Source organism: Myxine glutinosa, chromosome 1 (assembly GCF_964187855.1).
Source record: "Myxine glutinosa chromosome 1, kmMyxGlut1.1, whole genome shotgun sequence".
Lineage (NCBI taxonomy): Eukaryota > Metazoa > Chordata > Myxini > Myxiniformes > Myxinidae > Myxine > Myxine glutinosa.
Window position 1 is genome coordinate 402,098,849 of NC_136261.1, and position 20,019 is coordinate 402,118,867.

The 20,019-nt window shown below is 43.2% G+C and overlaps 2 protein-coding genes across 2 annotated transcripts in view; one reads left to right on the plus strand and one right to left on the minus strand.

Moving 5' to 3' along the window:
* Positions 1 to 762: 762 nt before the first annotated feature.
* The window catches only part of LOC137417060 (uncharacterized), an 83,050-nt gene continuing 63,793 nt past the window's right edge, over positions 763 to 20,019 (minus strand). Inside the window, exons 3-5 of the mRNA XM_068102816.2 lie at positions 17,777 to 17,914; positions 3,652 to 3,792; positions 763 to 3,518 (exon numbers count right to left, since the gene is read on the minus strand). Of these exons, the coding sequence (XP_067958917.2) occupies positions 1,702 to 3,518; positions 3,652 to 3,792; positions 17,777 to 17,914 (2,096 nt within the window). The 3' untranslated portion in view covers positions 763 to 1,701. The remainder of the gene's footprint in view (positions 3,519 to 3,651; positions 3,793 to 17,776; positions 17,915 to 20,019) is intronic.
* Positions 11,705 to 16,669, plus strand: LOC144889907 (uncharacterized). Its single transcript, XM_078771121.1, has 3 exons — positions 11,705 to 11,771; positions 14,339 to 15,066; positions 15,693 to 16,669. The coding sequence occupies exons 1-3, from the start codon at positions 11,705 to 11,707 to the stop codon at positions 16,548 to 16,550; spliced, it is 1,653 nt and encodes a 550-aa protein (XP_078627247.1). The 3' UTR covers positions 16,551 to 16,669.

Below are 20,019 nucleotides of genomic sequence, written 5' to 3' on the forward strand. Positions count from 1 at the left end.
CCGTCTGTCCTGTGAGCTTCCAAAGTCGGGGTAATTAGCACTGGTGCTTCATGCATGATTTCCAGTGGTTTTATAATGAGTGAGCTTAATTAGAGTGTCAATTGCGTGGCTTGGCTATGTGTCTATGATGTGGTACCAAAAGGGACATAGGAAATAAATTACAGAGGTAACGACATACAGGGGATAAATTACCCATAATTCCTGAGCTAATTAACTTACCCCACTCCTCGTAATAACATACAAATGAAGATACACCTTACACGACATCCGGGCTCATCCAAATTCCCGACTTATCACATGGTGGTTCTTCTTCTTCATCGCGACATACGGAACATGCTAATTTATGCAAATCTACCTGGTTCTAAGGTAATCATTGTCTACCCCCTACAAACGTAACATTATTATTGGAATATGAGTACAGTGCATCCATTAATTAGATCTATTAATTGCACTGAGTACGTCTATTAATTACATGCTATTGAAACATGATTACATGGGTCTTCTGCATCTTTTCGGTCTTTGCAGCATTTTGGGTCTTTGGGGTCTTTTAGCTCCTCTGGGTCTTTAAGGATTTTCAGAGTCTTTTCAGTGTTTGTGGTACTTTGGATCTTCAAGGGTATTCAGGGTCTTTTGAGTCTTTGAGGGCATTTTGGGTCTTTATGATCTTAAAAGGTTGTCAAAGGTCTAAGGGGTGTCAGCAGTCGAAAGGGTCAATTGGTATATTTCAACAATACGTAATTAAGAGTTCACGGACTGTGTTTTGGGTGTTAATTTTATTTCAAGAAGAAGAAGACGTTTTGGTCACAAATAAACATAAATAACCATATATGTTTGCTCTATTATAATAAGATATGGAGCACCAAATGAATGAATTTTCCTTTTTAAATTTTTTTATATCTGTCGTTTTCTTTAAATTTAGTTTGAGCGCAGATTGCACATGGATGGGGTTAACATTGTGAGATTCTTGTTGCCTTTTGACACAAATTTGAATTGATTGTTGTGGACATTCGGGCGACAGCCAGCCGTATGGCTTTGATGAAGGGGTTCGGGGTGTTGGCTGGTTGTCAGGGGTTACAGATGGTACTCTGAGGAGTTGTGCTGACAAGGTATATTCCCAAAGGGCTGCACGCTTTCATGATAGCTTTCTCATTACTGGTTCACTGAATACCTTGCCTACTGCTGAGGATCGCTTTCAAGGGGGGCACGTACAACCCAGTATGGGTAATGCTATGTGAATTTAACAAACCTTTATCAGCAAAACTTTTCCTACCGACAGAGCACTTTTTATGCAAGCACTTCAGCATGGGTTACACTACGGAAGTTCAAGCTCCGTATGTAAATAAAATCCTTATCACAAATAGAACATTTGTAAGGAAGCTCTCGTTGGTTGTTATCCCCATCGGCGGATTTTAGGAGGTGAGAGGAAGTTCTAACAGAACTCAAAATCTCCACCTCCTTCAACGGTAAAGGATTATTATTCATGAACCAGTTTGTGAAACTTCATTCTCATAGCTTTGATCCAAAGGCTCCTTTTAGAATACTCACTGAACCTCTGACTGTCTCCACCTGTAGTTTGTTTAACGTGATATTCCCCAGAATGCATGTTAAGTACTAAGGTTTTCTTGTTTATCCAGATTCCCTGTTGCTTCGACTATCACTGGTACAATTTTTGGTTTCTTCAATTTCGAAATCCCCTTAATTTTATTTTTCATATCCTGGTATTTCCGATTTGAGCTCTCCTGTGTGGATCCTCATATGTGATTTCAAACTGATGTTATGAGAGAAACCTTTATCACATATCAAGCATTCGTAAGGTTGCTCTCCTGTATGGCTCTTCATATGTAATTTCAAGTTGTCTTTTCGAGAGAAACCTTTATCACATATCAAACATTTGTGAGGTCGCTCTCCTGTATGGATCCTCATATGCGTTTTCAAATTGCCTTTTTTAGAGAAACCTTTATCACATATCGAGCATTTGTGAGGACGCTCTCCTGTATGGATCCTCATATGTAATTTCAAACTGCCTCTTTCAGAGAAACCTTTATCACATATCGAGCATTTGTGAGGTTGCTCTCCTGTATGGATCCTCATATGTAATTTCAAATGGCCTTTTTCACAGAAACCTTTATCACATATCGAGCATTTGTGCGGGCGCTCTCCTGTATGGATCATCATATGCGTTTTCAAATTGCCTTTTTGTTTGAAACCTTTATCACATATAGAGCATTTGTAAGGTCGCTCTCCTGTATGGTTCCTCATATGCAATTTCAAACTGCCTTTTTCAGAGAAACCGTTATCACATATTGAGCATTTGTGAGGGCGCTCTCCTGTATGGATCCTCATATGTAATTTCAAATGGCCTTTTTCACAGAAACCTTTATCACATATCGAGCATTTGTGAGGTCGTGCTCCTGTATGGATCATCATATGCGTTTTCAAATTGCCTTTTTGAGAGAAACCTTTATCACATATCAAGCATTTATGAGGTTGCTCTCCTGAATGGATCCTCATATGTAATTTCAAACTGCCTTTTTCAGAGAAACCTTTATCACATATCGAGCATTTGTGGGGTCGTTCTCCTGTGTGGATCCTCATATGTGATTTTAAATGGCCTTTTTCAGAGAAACCTTTATCACATATCGAGCATTTGTGAGGTCGCGCTCCTGTATGGATACTCATATGTATATTTAAATTGACTTTTCCAGAGAAACCTTTATCACATATCGAGCATTTGTGAGGACTCTCTCCTGAATGGATTCCCATATGTGATTTCAAATGGCTTTTTTGAGAGAAACCTTTATCACATATGGAGCATTTGTGCGGTCGCTCTCCTGCATGGTTCATCATATGTAATTTCAAATGGACATTTACACAGAAACCTTTATCACATATCGAGCATTTGTAAGGTCGCTCTCCTGTATGGATCCTCATATGTAATTTCAAATCAGCATTTCGAGAGAAACCTTTATCACATATTGAGCATGTGTAAGGTCGCTCTCCTGTATGGATCATCATATGTAATTTCAAATTGCCTTTTTGAGAGAAACCTTTGTCACATATCGAGCATTTGTGAGGTCGCCCTCCGGTATGGATCATTATATGTAATTTCAAATGGACTTTTCGAGAGAAACCTTTATCACATATCGAGCATTTGTGCGGTCGCTCTCCTGTATGGATCCTCATATGTAATTTCAAACTGCCTTTTTCAGAGAAACCTTTTTCACATATCGAGCATTTGTGAGGTCGTGCTCCTGTATGGATCCTCCTGTGTATTTTGATGTCACTCGTTGAAGCAAAATCCATTCTGCACACATTACACTTATAATGTGTTCGCCTTTCTAGAACCTTCTTGTGTTTGTTTAATTTAATATTTATCTTGGTGTTGCGAGGCCCAGACAAGCACTTGTATTTTATAGAAAGTGAGTCTTGATTTCGTGATTGTTTCTTCAAAAAAGGCTTCTTCTTCACTGTAAAGCTGTGACTGGACCTTATTTGTCCCATATTACTTCTGGATTGTTCTGCAGAAAAAAGAACACAACATTTTCTGTTTTTTTGTCAAAATCAAAATGCAAAATATTTAACACATTTCTGAAAATTTTATATTTTCTCAACAAAAAAGATTGTTTGTTAATTTTTGACGTTTCCGCTCACCAGTTGCAAAACAGGAAGTACTTCCGTTTGTCATGTTAATATCATCTGAACCTTCCTTTGCAGAAGCACATTTTGAATCTTCTGTGACAGATGAATCGTTGTTGTGTTGTCTGCCTTCCACATTTACAGGATAGACATCACCTGTGTACAAATCAGCGTCAGTCTTTTGCAGGAAATGATTGTGAAAATGAGATTGAGAACCACCTTGAGAGTTAATAGAACATGTTATGTCATGGAATGTATACTTTAATTTAAATATAATGATGAAGTTAAATATTGTTAAAAACAAAAATTCCGGATGTTAAGAACTATTGAAGCTGTCTTGTCTTACGCCCTTACACACCACCCTATTTAACATGTCAAAGTCATGCTAAACTGGAGGTTAGTGGAAGTAGCAATAAGGTGACTTGTGTTCAACAGTGTTCAAGTATTTAATTCAATTTAAATGAAATAAAGATTGTAAAATTCATTTTTAAAAATTTCTGGAATTTACTGGAGTTGCACAGTGTCTATTACATCACTCTGTCTAACATGTTACATTAGTTATTTGTGCCTGTTGTTTGTGTCCTTTATGATGTCATTATAAACAGTTATTTTCCTGTTTGGAATGATTTTCAATTTTGTTTGACTGCCAAGCAGCAGATAGAGTGAAAATATTGTTGCAGACGCGGGGTTTGGGGCTTGGGGTGTGTCAGGAGTGGGACTTCTCGGACTCTCCCCGCCTTTTTTTTTTTTTTTTTTTTTTTTTTATATACTGAATCGAGGCTCGTGAAAGAGCTGACAACCGCGAGGGAAAGACAAAGACAGTACATGGGGACCGCGAGGGAAAGACAGTACATGGGGACCACGAGGGAAAGACAAAAACAGCACATGGGGACCGCGAGGGAAAGACAAAGACAGCACATAGGGACCGCGAGGGAAAGACAAAGACAATACATGGGGACCGCGAGGGAAAGACAAAAACAGTACATGGGGACCACGAGGGAAAGACAAAGACAGCACATGGGGACCGCGAGGGAAAGACAAAGACAGTACATGGGGACCACGAGGGAAAGACAAAGACAGCACATGGGGACCGCGAGGGAAAGACAAAGACAGTACATGGGGACCACGAGGGAAAGACAAAGACAGCACATAGGGACCGCGAGGGAAAGACAGTACATGGGGACCACGAGGGAAAGACAAAGACAGCACATGGGGACCACGAGGGAAAGACAAAGACAGCACATGGGGACCGCGAGGGAAAGACAAAGACAGTACATGGGGACCACGAGGGAAAGACAAAGACAGCACATAGGGACCGCGAGGGAAAGACAGTACATGGGGACCGCGAGGGAAAGACAGTACATGGGGACCGCGAGGGAAAGACAAAAACAGCACATGGGGACCGCGAGGGAAAGACAAAGACAGTACATGGGGACCACGAGGGAAAGACAAAGACAGCACATGGGGACCGCGAGGGAAAGACAAAGACAGTACATGGGGACCATGAGGGAAAGACAAAGACAGCACATAGGGACCGCGAGGGAAAGACAAAGACAGCACATGGGGACCGCGAGGGAAAGACAAAGACAGCACATAGGGACCGCGAGGGAAAGACAGTACATGGGGACCGCGAGGGAAAGACAAAAACAGCACATGGGGACCGCGAGGGAAAGACAAAGACAGTACATGGGGACCGCGAGGGAAAGACAGTACATGGGGACCGCGAGGGAAAGACAGTACATGGGGACCGCGAGGGAAAGACAAAAACAGCACATGGGGACCGCGAGGGAAAGACAAAGACAGTACATGGGGACCACGAGGGAAAGACAAAGACAGCACATGGGGACCGCGAGGGAAAGACAAAGACAGCACATAGGGACCGCGAGGGAAAGACAAAGACAGTACATGGGGACCGTGAGGGAAAGACAAAAACAGCACATGGGGACCGCGAGGGAAAGACCAACCGCAGGTTGGACCCGCAGGTTGCCGTGTCGTGGATAGCTTCATGGGCCAACGGGATGTTAAGCAACTACTGACACTGATTGAGACCGCCAAACCTGCCAACACAATTTATCTCGGCAGGTAATCCTTCCATGGCATGAACAGATAGGCAGCTTCTCCTCGGGTGCCCAACACGTTCAAACAGCAGCGACTGCTCCGGCGTTCCACCTTTTAATCCGCTTCCACACTCAATAGTCTATCCCATGCGAGCTCCCTCTATGGAAAACTCCACCTGACAATTAATTTAAATGTTCGCACTGACATTCGGCGGATTTCCCACGGGGAACCCCGACGTGTTCTCCACATCCACTGCTTATGCTGCGGAACCTCCACAGACGTCACACACGCAGACGTCACACACATGCAGCCCCATAACCTTCACCACGCCCCCTCTCATACCATGGTGCATCTCCAAATCACCTCTCGTTCCAGCGCACACAACTTACACACACCGGCCATCTCACGATCTTTCGCACACCATTCTCACGAACTCATGCTGAATTTGCCATTCGTGACGGGTGCACCATTTGTGCTGCACACAATCAGCCACACACCATTCCTTGGGGAATATTTTTCAATCATCTGCATGCGGGAGTTTTGTTTGACACGGACCGTTAACACACAGTGACAGCAGTGCCTTGAAATGTGACTTCCCTTGGACCTGTACGGATTACAAACCTGTTCATTTTGATCTCCCGCACACAGGACCAGAACATCCCAGCATTTAAAATATTTCCTGCTCGGTAACCTCACCCCTCCCCTCAAGCTCGCAAGCTAACGGTTGCCCCCGTCTGAGTCGGTGCATGACCCGTACTCTCGCTCGTTCATGCACTTCACTCTGCACACTCGCGGCACACACTCCGTTACACTCAGGTTCGGCACTCCAAAGAACCCCGGGTTGTTTATTCCACCCAAGCTTGGCACGCACCCTTTCACACCATTAATTTGCTCCAGCTCCCAGAGCCTCACCTCGTCGTGGTCCACTTTGATCGCTCATATCCTCTCAACCTGCACCTGCTATGCATTATCCCGATATTTACACTTTGTTTCGACACATTCCATGATCTCCTCCTTAACATTCTTTCCCCTCTCATTTGTCGCTCATCATTCTTCTTTGCCTTTATCCATTTCATTTCATTTTTATCTCACCTGGATCGAAGTTCTTATGTGATGGCGCGTCGTCCGTCAGTCAGTCAGTCCGTCCGTCCGTCTGTATAAACACTTACAACTTCTTATCCGAAACCGCTGAAGGGATTGTAACCAGATTTGGCACAAAATATATTTGTTATTTTGTGACTAAAGTTTGTTCACGGCACTAAAACATTAGGATTTAAGTCGGTTTACCGGAGTCAAAGTAAGAGTGAGGGAGTTTGTTCCAAAGGTGGGAGAAAAGAGGAATGAAAGAGTGATGGCGAGTAGAGAGTCTTGATTTTGGCAGTTTCACCAGAAGAGGGTTGCTGGCAGATCTTGTGCATGAATGAATGAATGAATGATCGTTTTAAGGCCATTTTCCCCCGCTAGAGCGGGGGTTAGCCTTGCGGGCCCCATGACAATCATGGTTCCCTGTTTGAGGCAATGTTTTTTTTATGGCCGGATGCCCTTCCTGACGCCAACCTTTGGTCGCCTCTTACGATGCGCAGGGATACGGTGTACCTATTCTAAACCGGGGTACACACCGTGGATCCTGCAGGAACCATCCTGCAGGAATAGTTTTTAGGGCACAGAGCACAGACAGATCAAGCACCTCAATCAACTGCCAAACAGATTCAAACTGATCTTCAGACACAAGGTACGACTTTTTCAAGGGGTGCAAGGCCAGAGAGGAGTCGGTAGAAGACAGAAAGACCACCAACCTGCCTGCGGTGAGCGAGTGAAAGACCCTCAGAATCAAATTTGTTGTGGGGGATACCAATGATCCATCAAGCAGCGGATGAACACGTACTGTCGTGGCCCAAATTTTGGCACCCTTGCACTTTTTTCAAATGATGCACCTTTTCTTCCAGAAAATTGTTGAAATTAAAAATTATTTTGGTATCCACATACATATGTATTTCTCTGGTTTGAAGTGGTACAAAACAAAAAAGCTGAAAAAAACCACTAAATCTTAGCTGATTCCACACAGAAATCAAAAAATGACCCGGACAACATTATTGGCACCTTTTAGAAGTTGTTAGAAATAATTCGATTTCAAGCAGGTGATTCTCCTTTACTTTGGAATTGAACTCACCCGTGGTGAGTCGCAGGTGCCTGCAATATAAAAATCACTCATTCAACCAGTTTGAATAGAGAACATGAGTCATTCTGCTGTTTTGTGCCAATCTGTGTGCCGCAATGAGCATGGAGAAAAGAAAGAAAACCAGAGAATTGTCTGTCGAGGTCAGACACAAGATTGTAGCCAAGCATGGATAATCTCAAGGCTACAAGTCCATCTACAAGTCCAGACCTTGATGTTCCTGTGTCCACCGTACGCAATGTCATCAGGAAGTTCAAGGCCCATGGCACTGTAGCCAACCTCCCTGGCCATGGCCGCAAGAGAAAACTTGATCGGAGATTGCAGCAAAGGATTGTTTGAATGGTGGAGAAAGCACCTCAATCAACTGCCAAACAGATTCAAACTGATCTTCAGACACAAGGTACGACAGTTTCAACTCGCACCATCCGTCGCCAACTCAATGAAAGGGGTTTCTATGGTAGGAGACCCAGGAGGACCCCACTGCTGGGAGAGAGACATAAGAAAGTCCGACTGGAGTTTTCCAAAACACACCTGAACAAGCCATAATCCCTCTGGGAGAATGTTCTGTGGACAGATGAGACCAAATTAGAGCTTTATGATAAAAGCACATTATCTCTATGTTTACAGAAAACAAAATGAAGCCTTCAAAGAAAAGAACACCTTCCCTACAGTCAAACATGGAGGAGGTTCAGTGATGTTTTGGGGATGCTGTGCTGCCTCTGGCACTGGGTACCTTGAATGTGTGCATGGCATTATGAAATCAGGAGATTACCCAGGCATTTTGGAACACAATGTTCAACCCAGTGTCAGAAAGCTGGGTCGCCGTCGAAGGCCGTTGGTCTTGCAGCAGGACAATGATCCCAAACACACTTCAAAAAGCACCCAGGAATGGTTCAAGACAAAATGCGGGACTGTTCTGAAGTGGCCAGCAATGAGTCCAGATCTAAATACCATTGAACCACCTGTGGGGAGATCTGAAAACAGCAGTTGGGAGAAGGCACCCTTCAAATCTGGGAGAACTGGAGCAGTATGCACAAGAAGAGTGGGCCAAACTGCCAGTAGAGAGGTGAAGGAAGCTTATTCATGGCTAAAGGAAGCGATTGACTTAAGTTATTTTGTCCAAAGGCTTTGCTACCAAATATTAAGTCCAGGGTGTCAATAATTTTGTCAATGCCATTTCTTTTTAATTTACTGATTTAAAAGGATATATTAAGTTCTGAATAAAAAAAAAGGTTCTGTTATACAGGGTGAGCCAGAAATATGGTCATTTTTGAAATTAGTGTGAAGGAAATAAAAAATTGTATTTCCAAATAAATTCATTCATGATATTGAAGATTGAACATGCGTTTTTATTATTTGTATTTTTTTCCTGATTTAGTTTTATTTTTTGCAGGAAAAACACTTGAGTGACCATGTGGAACTGGTCAAGTGAAGAACGCGCTTTCGCCATCAAAGCTTTTTACAAGAATAATGATGTTGCAACTGCTGCACAACGTCAATTCAATCAAACTCCATTTCAATGTTCAACATCATGGAAATGTGCCGTCTGTTCGTGCTATCAAGTTATGGGTTCAGAAGTTTGAGAGGACCGGTTCAACTTTAACAGAGAAACCGCCGGAAGCACCCAAATCAGTAAGAATGGCAAAAAACATTGAGCGTGTAAGGGAGTCAGTTTTGAGAAGTCCGCATCGCTCCAGCCGAAAGCATGCATCAGCCTTAATAATTTCTCACACGTCACGACGCCGCATATTGCATAAGGATTTAAACTTTTATCCCTATCAAATTCAAAGTGTCCATGAATTAAGCCAAGACGATGAGATTGCCCGCAATAATTTTTTTGAGGGAATGCGTGGCCATGTTTCAGAATGTCATGAATAATTGGTGTCAAGGATTGGAGGAATGTGTCAGACTAAATGGTACGCATCTCCGAGATGTTCATTTCCACAAATAAATGGCATTTTATGAAGTTCACTTTATTGTTAGAATTTGTTTTGAAATACAACTTTTTATTTATACCTTCACACAAGTGTTAAAAATAACCATATTTCTGGCTCACCCAGTATTAACAGTGAAAAAAGAATTGTGGAGATCAACTACTTTTGTCAATTTCAACTTATTTTAAAAGTAAATTTTTAGTTATTTTTAAAAAGTGCAATGGTGCCAATATTTTTGGTGGACTGTATGTGGTGAGAAGCTCAGCAGTGCCAAGACAGGATTTCGCACGATGGAGGATGGCCAGTCTCCTCCATCCTTGGAGGATGGCCAGATGGCCAGATGGCCACGATGGAGGAGACGGCCTTTGGAGGCCAGCTTGAAAATGTGGCATTCCCAGCAAAGACCATGGCAGAGACACTAAAGCTTGAGTGACAGAACTTCTTCGAGAGGATTCTTGAGAAAGTTCATGGAAGGGTTTCCAGTGAGTCTTTTCGGAGAGACAAGGTGAGAGTGTGAGATTTGTCAGGATAGAAAGACATGTTCCATCATGTGTTGCAATTTTATCCAAGTCTGCAGAGAGAGAGAAGAAGCTGCTGCCTGAGGATTGAGATATGGAGCGGCAGAGAGTGGAGTCATCAGCAAAGAGAAAAAGAGGATATTCCAGAGAGTCTGAGAGATCATTGATGAAGACCAGAAAAAGCACAGGGTCCAGGACACTGCCTTGAAGAACTCTAAGCTGGCCAGGAAGGAGGGGTTGGAGGGTGGGGAGGGGGTGGGGAAGAGAGAATTCCATTCAGGGCCACATGTTAACTCCGACAAGAGAGGAAGTCCGTAAGCCATGCATGAAGATTGCCATGGATACCATAAGAAGAGAGTTTGGTGAGCAGGGTAGGTTGCCAAACCACATTCGAAGGTATGAGATATGTCAAGGGAGACGGCTCGGATTTCCTGTTTGGCATTGAGGACCTCCATCCATTGTTGAGACAGCAGAAGCAGCATGTGCAGATTAGAGTGGCCTCATCTGAACCCAAATTGATGATCAAAGATCAAGCCATTGGAGAAATGAATGAATGATTGAATTCATTCATTCATTCATCTGAACCCAAATTGATGATCAAAGATCAAGCCATTGGAGAAGAGGAAGGATTTAATGTCAGAAGCGATGATGGATTCCATGACCCTGCTGTTGATTGGGAGCAAGCTGATTGGTCTGTAGTTGCAATAATCCGTTTTTGTATCTTTTTTGTGTAAAGCCGTAATGTTAGCTGATTTACAAACAGATGGCAGATGACCTTGAGCAAAAGAGAGGGTGAAGAGAACAGAGAGAGGGTGTGATAGAGCGGCAGTGCAGGATTTGGGGACCTGTGGGCTGATGCCGTCTGGTCCAGTTGCAGAATCAGTGTCTGAGCTTGACAGAAACTTCACCTTGTCGGGAGAGAAGGACACAGAGTCCAGGAGCACCTGGGTACGACTGGGTAAGGTGGGTACAGAATGCGATGGGTTTGGGACACAAGATTTGAGGCAAACACAGAGTTGAGGCATTCAGCTTTTTCACATGCAGTGTCACGTGTGTAACCATTTGAGGTAATGGAGGGGAACAAATACCAGAAACAGATTTGAGCAGATGCCACAAGGATTTGGAGGAGGGAGACACTCCTGGGGTGTGGCGACGTGAGGGCAGCGTCAGGGAGAGTGAGGAATAGAGTTCTCATATTGAGAGCAACTCTGCCACCAGGATGAGGCTCAGGTCTATCATACCAGAGGAGGGAGTAATCAGGGAGAGATACTAAGGAGTCAGAGACATCTTGAAGGAGGAAAGTTTCTGTTGAGCAAATCAAGTCTGGTTTGTTGGAAGCAACCTTTATGGAGAGATCAGTCAGGTATGAGCAAAAACCGCAGATGTTTGAGGTCCATACCATTAAAGAAGTGGGAGCATCAGTTACAAGAGAGGGGATGCTGGAGGAAGGTAAGTTGAGGGAGGAGACCTGGAGGTACGGAGAGCTGTTGACAGTGTGTCAGATTGCACAAGAGCTGGGAGAGAGGGCAGGATGAGGAGAAGGAGAACAAAAGGTGAGGTGGTGATAGGTTGAGGAATTGTGACAAAAGGAGGTGTGACAGTGTCAGGGAGGAATTAGCACCTGTTATGGTTCAGATTGACTGAAAGTTTTGCTAACAACTGCGGTTCATCTTCATCTTGAACTCCAAATCGATGCATTTTTGAATGCAGGAAAGAAAATGGGGAAACTAGCCAATTTGACTTGCAATCCACCTCGACATGTATGCTGGAATATACGGTATTCTGAATTCAAAAGATTAAGGGCTGAATTTAGAAAGGTGTTTAAGAATTAGACGCTTGTGGAAACACTAATGTGTGATGATCACCAGTTCAAAGTTAGTCGTCAATCGCCGAAGAGTGATTATCTAATGCGCTATCAAAACCAAATCATAATAGTGCAGCGGCATAGCAAAAATTTAAGAAGAATTGTGCATTTTGTGATGGAAGCACCAAATTTGGCACAATGATAGAATGTTATATTTAGAACATTTTCAGATATGGAACCACTTTGAAATTCACCCAAGGTCGCCGCCATATCGGATTTCAAAATGGCGGCTTTAAAAATCTGTAACCCTTAGGGGGGGTGGCGGAAACAAATCCTACAGGCACAATTATTGCCCCATTCACCCTATATCTTTTCTAACATCAGTAGACACATTACAGCGGCGATTCTGAGCTCAAGGGAACATCTAGGGGTCTGGGGAGTGAAAAATTTGAAAATTTCGGCCAAAAATACCCCTAAAAGAGGTCATTTGGTGTCAAATTTCAGGGGGGGTCGTGTATTGTCCTGTAGATAAAACATGCTGGTCCGTTGATTAACCCCTAATTAAACGACTTTTTTGTTTGTTTGCTCCATCCAGGTTTCAATCATGTCGAAGCAGTTCAAGTTAGTTCATGTTACCAAGCATGTAACTTCAACGCCAAAGACGCCACTGGACTGGGAACTCTGTGTTCTGTGTCAAGTTGATATAGGAGAGTCCCTACAGTGTCCTGCTGTCACGAAAAGAACTGATGCAGTTGCTGGATACAAGACACTTGAAGACAATCTATCAGCATTCAATAAACTAGGCAAGCTGCCACAAGACGTGGACTTGCAACGACTGGATGAAGGCCAAGGGATAGCTGCCACTCTAGCTGCCCACCAAGCCAAGTGGCACAAGTCATGCAGGGTGAAATATAACACTACCAAGCTACAGCGGGTACAGAAGAGAAGTCATTCAGAGGGAAGCCCTATCCCCAGTACAATCACAGATAAGTACAAGCTTACTAGGTCTCAGGCAGCTTGTGTTGATAGCATATGCGACAATTTGTGCTTCTTCTGCCAGCAAGAGCTTGGTTTGGAGTTTCATCAAGCAGCGACATTGGAACTAGATAAACACGTTCGCAAGGCTGCAGAGTTTCTTCAGGATACCACTTTGTTAGCCCAACTGAGTGCTGGGGACATGGTCGCAAGAGAGGCCAAGTACCATAAGAAATGTTTGACATCCCTATACAACCGCGTAAGGGCAGCAAAAAAGCTTGCTGAGCAAAGCCAGAGCACGGTAGATGTCATTTCAGCAATAGTCCTTGCTGAACTGGTAACGTACATAGAGGAAACTGCTAAAGAAGAAGACACTGCTCCTGTATTCAAGATGGCAGACCTCACCAAGCTCTACACAATGAGAATGGAACAGTTCGGAGTTGTGCTGGAAACACGAGTCCATACAACCAGACTCAAGGAGCGTATCCTGGCACACTTCCCTGATCTGCAGGAGCACAGGCAGGGAAGAGATGTCCTGCTGGTGTTTCAGGAAGACATTGGCAGTGCATTAGTTCGAGGCATGGTGTGACCAGAGAGCAGCGGCATGTCCACAGTTTCAGTACTGGGCCACTGTACTTAACCTGGAGCTCTGTATACTCCTCTACATACGTTCACTGAGAGAGTCCAACTTCACGCTGTACATGGACACCCTACCAGAGCTAGCTGCATGGTTCGCTGCATTGGGCCATATCCACTATGCTCGCTGGTTACCAGTCCACATCAGGGACATGGTTGGCATTGCAGAGAAACACCCAGATGTTGCTGCCAAGTTCCATGCGGGGCACTTCACATCCAAGAAGACTAGGCATGCTTTCTCCGCCATCTCCCTAGACCAGGCTCATGAACAAAACAATGCCACGGTCAAAGGCGATGGCGGGGCAGTGGGCCTAACTGAAAATCCAAGTGCCCTTCGACGGTGGATGGTGGCTGGCCCCGAAGTTGCTCGAGTCATCACAGAATTTGAGACCTCACAGCAACTGCGCCAAAGGGGAGAGCACACCCACCACCATGAGCAAACCGACAGTAAGTGTGCAGAAGAAGTTCGTCTAAGATGTCCGTGCACTGACAACAGTCATCGAAGAGATGGGCAGCCCCTTTGAAGAAGAAAGCACAGATTTGCTGGTCCTGGGCACACTGGAGATCTTGGGCCCAGCTGTTGTAGATACTGTACGTACAGCTTTACAGATTGGGAGAGATCAGTTCCATTCATTTGAGAAGGAACGTCTGGCAGACAGATCCAAGCCACTCAATGATGTCATCAAACGCAACAAACTCCCGTTGTTTTCATCCATCAAGGTCAAAGCTGCCCAGAAGAGCAAACAACAAGTAGCCTCTGCAAAGAGTGATTCAGAGCTCTTCTCCAGACTATACATCGCATGCCAAACCAGAGATGGGGGTCTCGAGCAGTTCTTCAAACATGAGAACAGCGCACATCCGCCAGCACTCTCGCAAAATGGACAGCTCCGCTTTGGTTCCAAAGCTGACTTGTTGCAGCCCTTAGAACAGCTTGTCGAAACAAAGTCGGACCCACCACAAGTATCTTCTGTGATCCTCGATGGAGCTGTAATAGTTCAAATGCTGAGCCCAGGCCAGACCAAAACATTTCTTGACTATGCCACAAAAGTATTCGTTCCATACATTATGTCACAGCTTCAACATCGATCTCGTCTCGATCTAGTGTGGGACCGCTATGCAAAGTCAGGCAGCCTGAAGGCAACTGCAAGGACAAACAGAGGCAAGGGAATACGCAGACGTGTCACTGGCTCTGCCCTCCTACCAGGCAACTGGCACAGTTTCCTCCGTGTCGACGAGAACAAGGAGGAACTCTTCAGCTTTCTGTCTAAGCAGGTCACGGAGTCCATCGATGTGCCAGACAAACAGCTGATTGCTACTGACGGTGAACAGGTAATGTGCATGATGTATGTTAGTGTGTGTTAGTGAAAGTGTGTGTATGTGTCTGGGTGGTGAGAGTGGGTGCGTGCCTGCTTGTGTGTTTGAGAGTGTGTGTACAATCTTCTGTGGTTTCAGTACATATTATACAATGTATTATTGATTTATGCTGTTGTAGAGTAAATTCTTACCCACATATGTGTATTCTTTTCATATAATTTAATTTTGATTATATAATCCCGATTTGTATTATCTATTCGGAAGAATATTTTGTATTGTATATATAATCTTTAGCTGTCCACGGTACACTCCCTCAAATTGTTAAGAAAGGCCTATTGGCCATAGTGTTCTTGAATTGCTTTTTTCTTTCCTGGCATCTTGGGGGAGTGTACACGAACAGGCTACTGTTATATGTGCAATGTCATATTGTATGATTTCATGTGTTTGATGCCAAGTAAATAACAATAATAATAATAATAATAATAATAATAATTGCCCTGTATTTATGTACTTGAAATAATGTACTGAAATAAATTAATAAATGTTATGCAGATTCATGTCAGGTTTTATTCGTGACCACCTACACCAAAGGAATTCACATTTAATTTACATCACGGTATTGTTCATGCTTACACCAACAGGTCATTGCTGTACCACTATGTGCAGACACAGCCGCTTTGGCCCCGTGCAATCACGAGGAAGCAGACACGCGCATGATGCTCCACGCAGCAGCTGCTATGAAATCTGGACACCGCAGAGTACTCATCCGCACCGTGGACACAGATGTGGTGGTTCTCGCTGTGTGGATGGCCCAGGAGCTTAATGAGGTAGTGGACGAACTCTGGTTAGCGTTTGGAACCGGAAAGAACTTCTGCTACATAGCAGCACACGAGCTGTCTGCTACCCTGGGACCAGACAAAGCCAAGGCACTGCCAATCTTCCATGCAATCACAGGGTGTGATACCGTCTCGAGCTTTGCAGGTCGTGGCAAGAAAACAGCATGGGCAGTATGGGAAACTTTTCCAGAAGTGACCAATGCATTCCTGGACCTGGCATCTGCACCAAGTGAGATCTCTGAGGATACACTGGCAACCCTGGAGAGATACGTAGTGCTTCTGTACGACCGCACATGCACATGTTCTGAGGTGAATCTGGCAAGAAAGAAACTCTTTGCAAAGAAATCTCGATCCATTGAAGCAATACCTCCAACACAGGCCGCCCTAGTACAACACGTGAAGAGAGCAACTTACCAGGGTGGACATTGTTGGGGACAGTCTCTTGTCCCACACTGCTATCTCCCATCACCATGCGACTGGGGGTGGGTGGACAATGACGGACAGTTCGATCCTCTGTGGACAACACTACCAGAAGCTGCCAAATCCTGCTATGAACTCATCTGTTGTGGGTGCGAAAAAGGTTGCAGTGGGAGATGCAAGTGCAAGAAAGCGGCTCTGAAATGCACAGCACTGTGTGCCTGTGATGGTGACTGCTCACATTGAGTTGGAACTGTGACACTTGGCATGACTTGATGCAATACGCTCACTAGTTCTCTTGCTGAACGTGTGTATACAATGTACGTAATATGGGATTATCAGTTGCTTATGTGCATTAAAACATATTTCAATACAACCATTCAATTCATTGACCTCAGAAATGTACATCTAGACACCAGAATCAAGTATCTAGCTGGCATAGAACCAGAGATATCGGTCAGCAGATTTTCGGAAGCCGCCATCTTGGAATCCAATATGGCGTCAGTAAATCAATTTCCGCCATCTTGAAATCCAATATGGCGTCAGTAAATCAACTTCTAAGTAGAACCATTCAATTCCTTGACCTCAAGTTTGTACATCCAGACACTAAAATCAAGGCTGTAGCTGGTATAGAACCAGAAATATTTGTAATTAAAGATTTTTAAGCCGCCATTTTGAAATCCAATATGGCGGCCACATTGGGGTGAATTCCAAAGTGGTTCCATATCTGAAAATGTTCTCCATATAATATTCTATCATTCTGCCAAATTTGGTGCTTCCATCACAAAATGCACAATTGGTTTGCTATGCCGCTGCACTATAAGCGTTTAAACAACAACAAAACTTTAAATGTTGGCAACTGCATGTATGAGAGTGTGTTTAAGGCCTTGAAGCAAGCATTGCAGGACTTTTGATTGGTAGTTAACATGGGATGGTGAATATCGTGTAGATGCATTAGGAGTGCTTGAATAAGCTCCAGAGGAGGCAGACGAGAATAGTAATAGGGCAGTACACCGACGTGCATTGAGAATCTTTGAGGATAGATGCAACACAGAAGAAAAATGGCAATATTAAATTTATCCAGCGTTATAGACTCTCAAACTCTCAAAGGAATCTGCTAAGTCTTGTGTAAGATCACCTGGATCAACCGACGATGAGGAGCAATGTGCTGCATCCCCTTCAACAATTGTCTATGAAGCTGCGATTCTATGCAAGTGCATCATTTAAATTGAATGCTTGAGATATGTGTGACGTGTCACAGACTAATCAGATGTTTCGACATGTACAACTAATTGGCTTGTGTTAGATTGTAATCTCCCTTCACAAATTGCGATCTGGGCGGGCGGATTAGCTGTGTACATACAACAATATTTTTGATAGTGTTTAAGGTTTACGAGTTTGTTAGCAAGATGCTCACTAAGTGCGGTTCGTAAATTCAGCCTGAGATGGTAATTTTAGAGGTGTCTGCTTACCAGTTGCAGAACAGGCAGCACAGCCATTTGTCAAAGGAACATCTGACTCTCCTTTTGCAGAAGCATATCTCAAAGCTTCTGAGACAGGAGAATTGTTGTTGTTTTGTGTGCATTCCACTTTCACAGGATAGACATCACCTGCATACAATTCAGTGTCAGTCTTTTGCAGGACACAAAGTTTAAAACTTCCAAATATAAATCAGGTCAATAAGACATTTATTCAGTCGAGGAAAAGGATCATCAAAATATCATATTATCACTCCATTCTTTCAGGACATTTTGTCCACGTCTTTATTGCAACCTCCTCCCAGCACATGTATCAAAACTAGATGGTATTCATAGAATACTTACCCTGCGCAGTCAACATGGTGTGAGCCAACTCTTCTATTTTTGAACGTTTCTTTTTTTTTGATCCAATATGGCTGCCATTTGGACCATGTGAGCGATGACATGATAAATTTATATTCTCTAAATAATTGATGCATCGATCATACTCAATAAATTTCAAACTGATCAGACTAAGCATTGTCCCTGTCGAATTATGACGTCGTAATTATGGCACCAATGACGTCACCGTTAACAACACCTATTCCCCATATGGAGTTATTTACAATGAGCCACGTTTCACTTTTTAAAATGCTGACATGGCACACACTTTACTTTACTGAAATGCATACACAAATGTTATATTTTCGTCAAAAATCGTCGGAATTTCGCCAAATCTGTTTTGGTCGTGTGTTAATATACCTTGGCAATTGACAAATCTGAAATCAGAATTTTATTTGAGGTCAAAATGACCCCGTGAGGTCGCTCCCTACTTTGCCTGCTCATCATTTGCAGTGTGATAATCAATTCCATGCCCACTCTAGACGACTTCTTCTTCTTCACGCAATAACAACTTCTAGCTTCCAGACGGTACATCCAATCATCTTGAAATTTTGCACACGTTACACTTCATTACATCTACTATAATATAAAGTTTCACGTCGATCAATGAAGCGGTTCAAGAGTTATAATTTTTTCCATATTTTCATTGAATTATTTATATCTGCCAAACCACGTGACCTATCGCAAATTCCAAAGGGTGATTTTCGTAAACTGATATGCTGAACACATTCTGTGAAGTTTCCCCTCAAAAGATCACAAATGAGGGAGGAGCTTGGTTTTGAAAGTTTATGCTTAAAAACGTCATCATGTGATGCATGACGTAATTCTCGCGCAATTTTTTTTGTTCGTCATGGGTATGCCATTCTGCCTGCAAAGTTTGGCCTCGATCTGTTCAGTCGTTTAGGAGAAAATTGGATTTTAGTGGTTTTTCACTCAAAACAATATGGCGCCCCAACCACGTGACCTACAACGTTATTATGATTTTATTTCTGCATCAATTTATACCGAGAAGATGCTCAATAAATTTCATCCTGATCGGAGAAATTTTTTTACTTGTCGAATTATGACGTCATAAAAGTAGCACCTATGACGTCATCATTCACATATGTTATTCCGCATGGAGAGTTCTTTGCAATGAGACCTGTCTCAATTATTTCTGTGCAGGGGTTTTTGAGATATAGAGCTGCAAAGCTTTTTGGTTTTTCCAAGATGGCGCCCATACCATGTGACCTGTGATGTCATAATATTCAATAAAATATTCTGCAGGAGGAGTTCCTCCTATGTTGAAAATTCCATGTCAATCGGAAAAATGGTTGCCGAGAAAATGAATTTTTTCAATGCAGACACGCACGTACGTACAACGTACGGACGGATCCGAATGCTTAACCCTGCCTTTCCCTGAACGAGTGCAGGGTGATGATTAGACAGCTCGCTCCAAAACTTACGAGGAAGCTACTTTTCCAATGCCTTTTTTGAAAATACCCCATTTAATGTTAATTTAAATACCCCAAATACCCCAATACTCTGTTATATAGTGCTGGTGCTGCTGAAGCAGTTTCTGACAAGAGTCAGTCTGGGCAGTGTGCCATCTCCATGTCACCAACATTTAGCCAATCACAGCCGTTATCTAATCAGGTTGAGATAATGACATGAGGGATAGATATCTGCAATATGAAAGCTAAATATTCAATGGTTGTTGAAATATCGTGTACACAAAAGTACATGGACAGATGATCGGTCGGTCGAGCTCATTATACAATAATATAGTAACAAAATAATTATTGCCAATATAGTAAAAACAAAAAAGGCATCAGGTGATGGTAAAAACCAATTAACCTTTTTTCTGCCTGATTTTT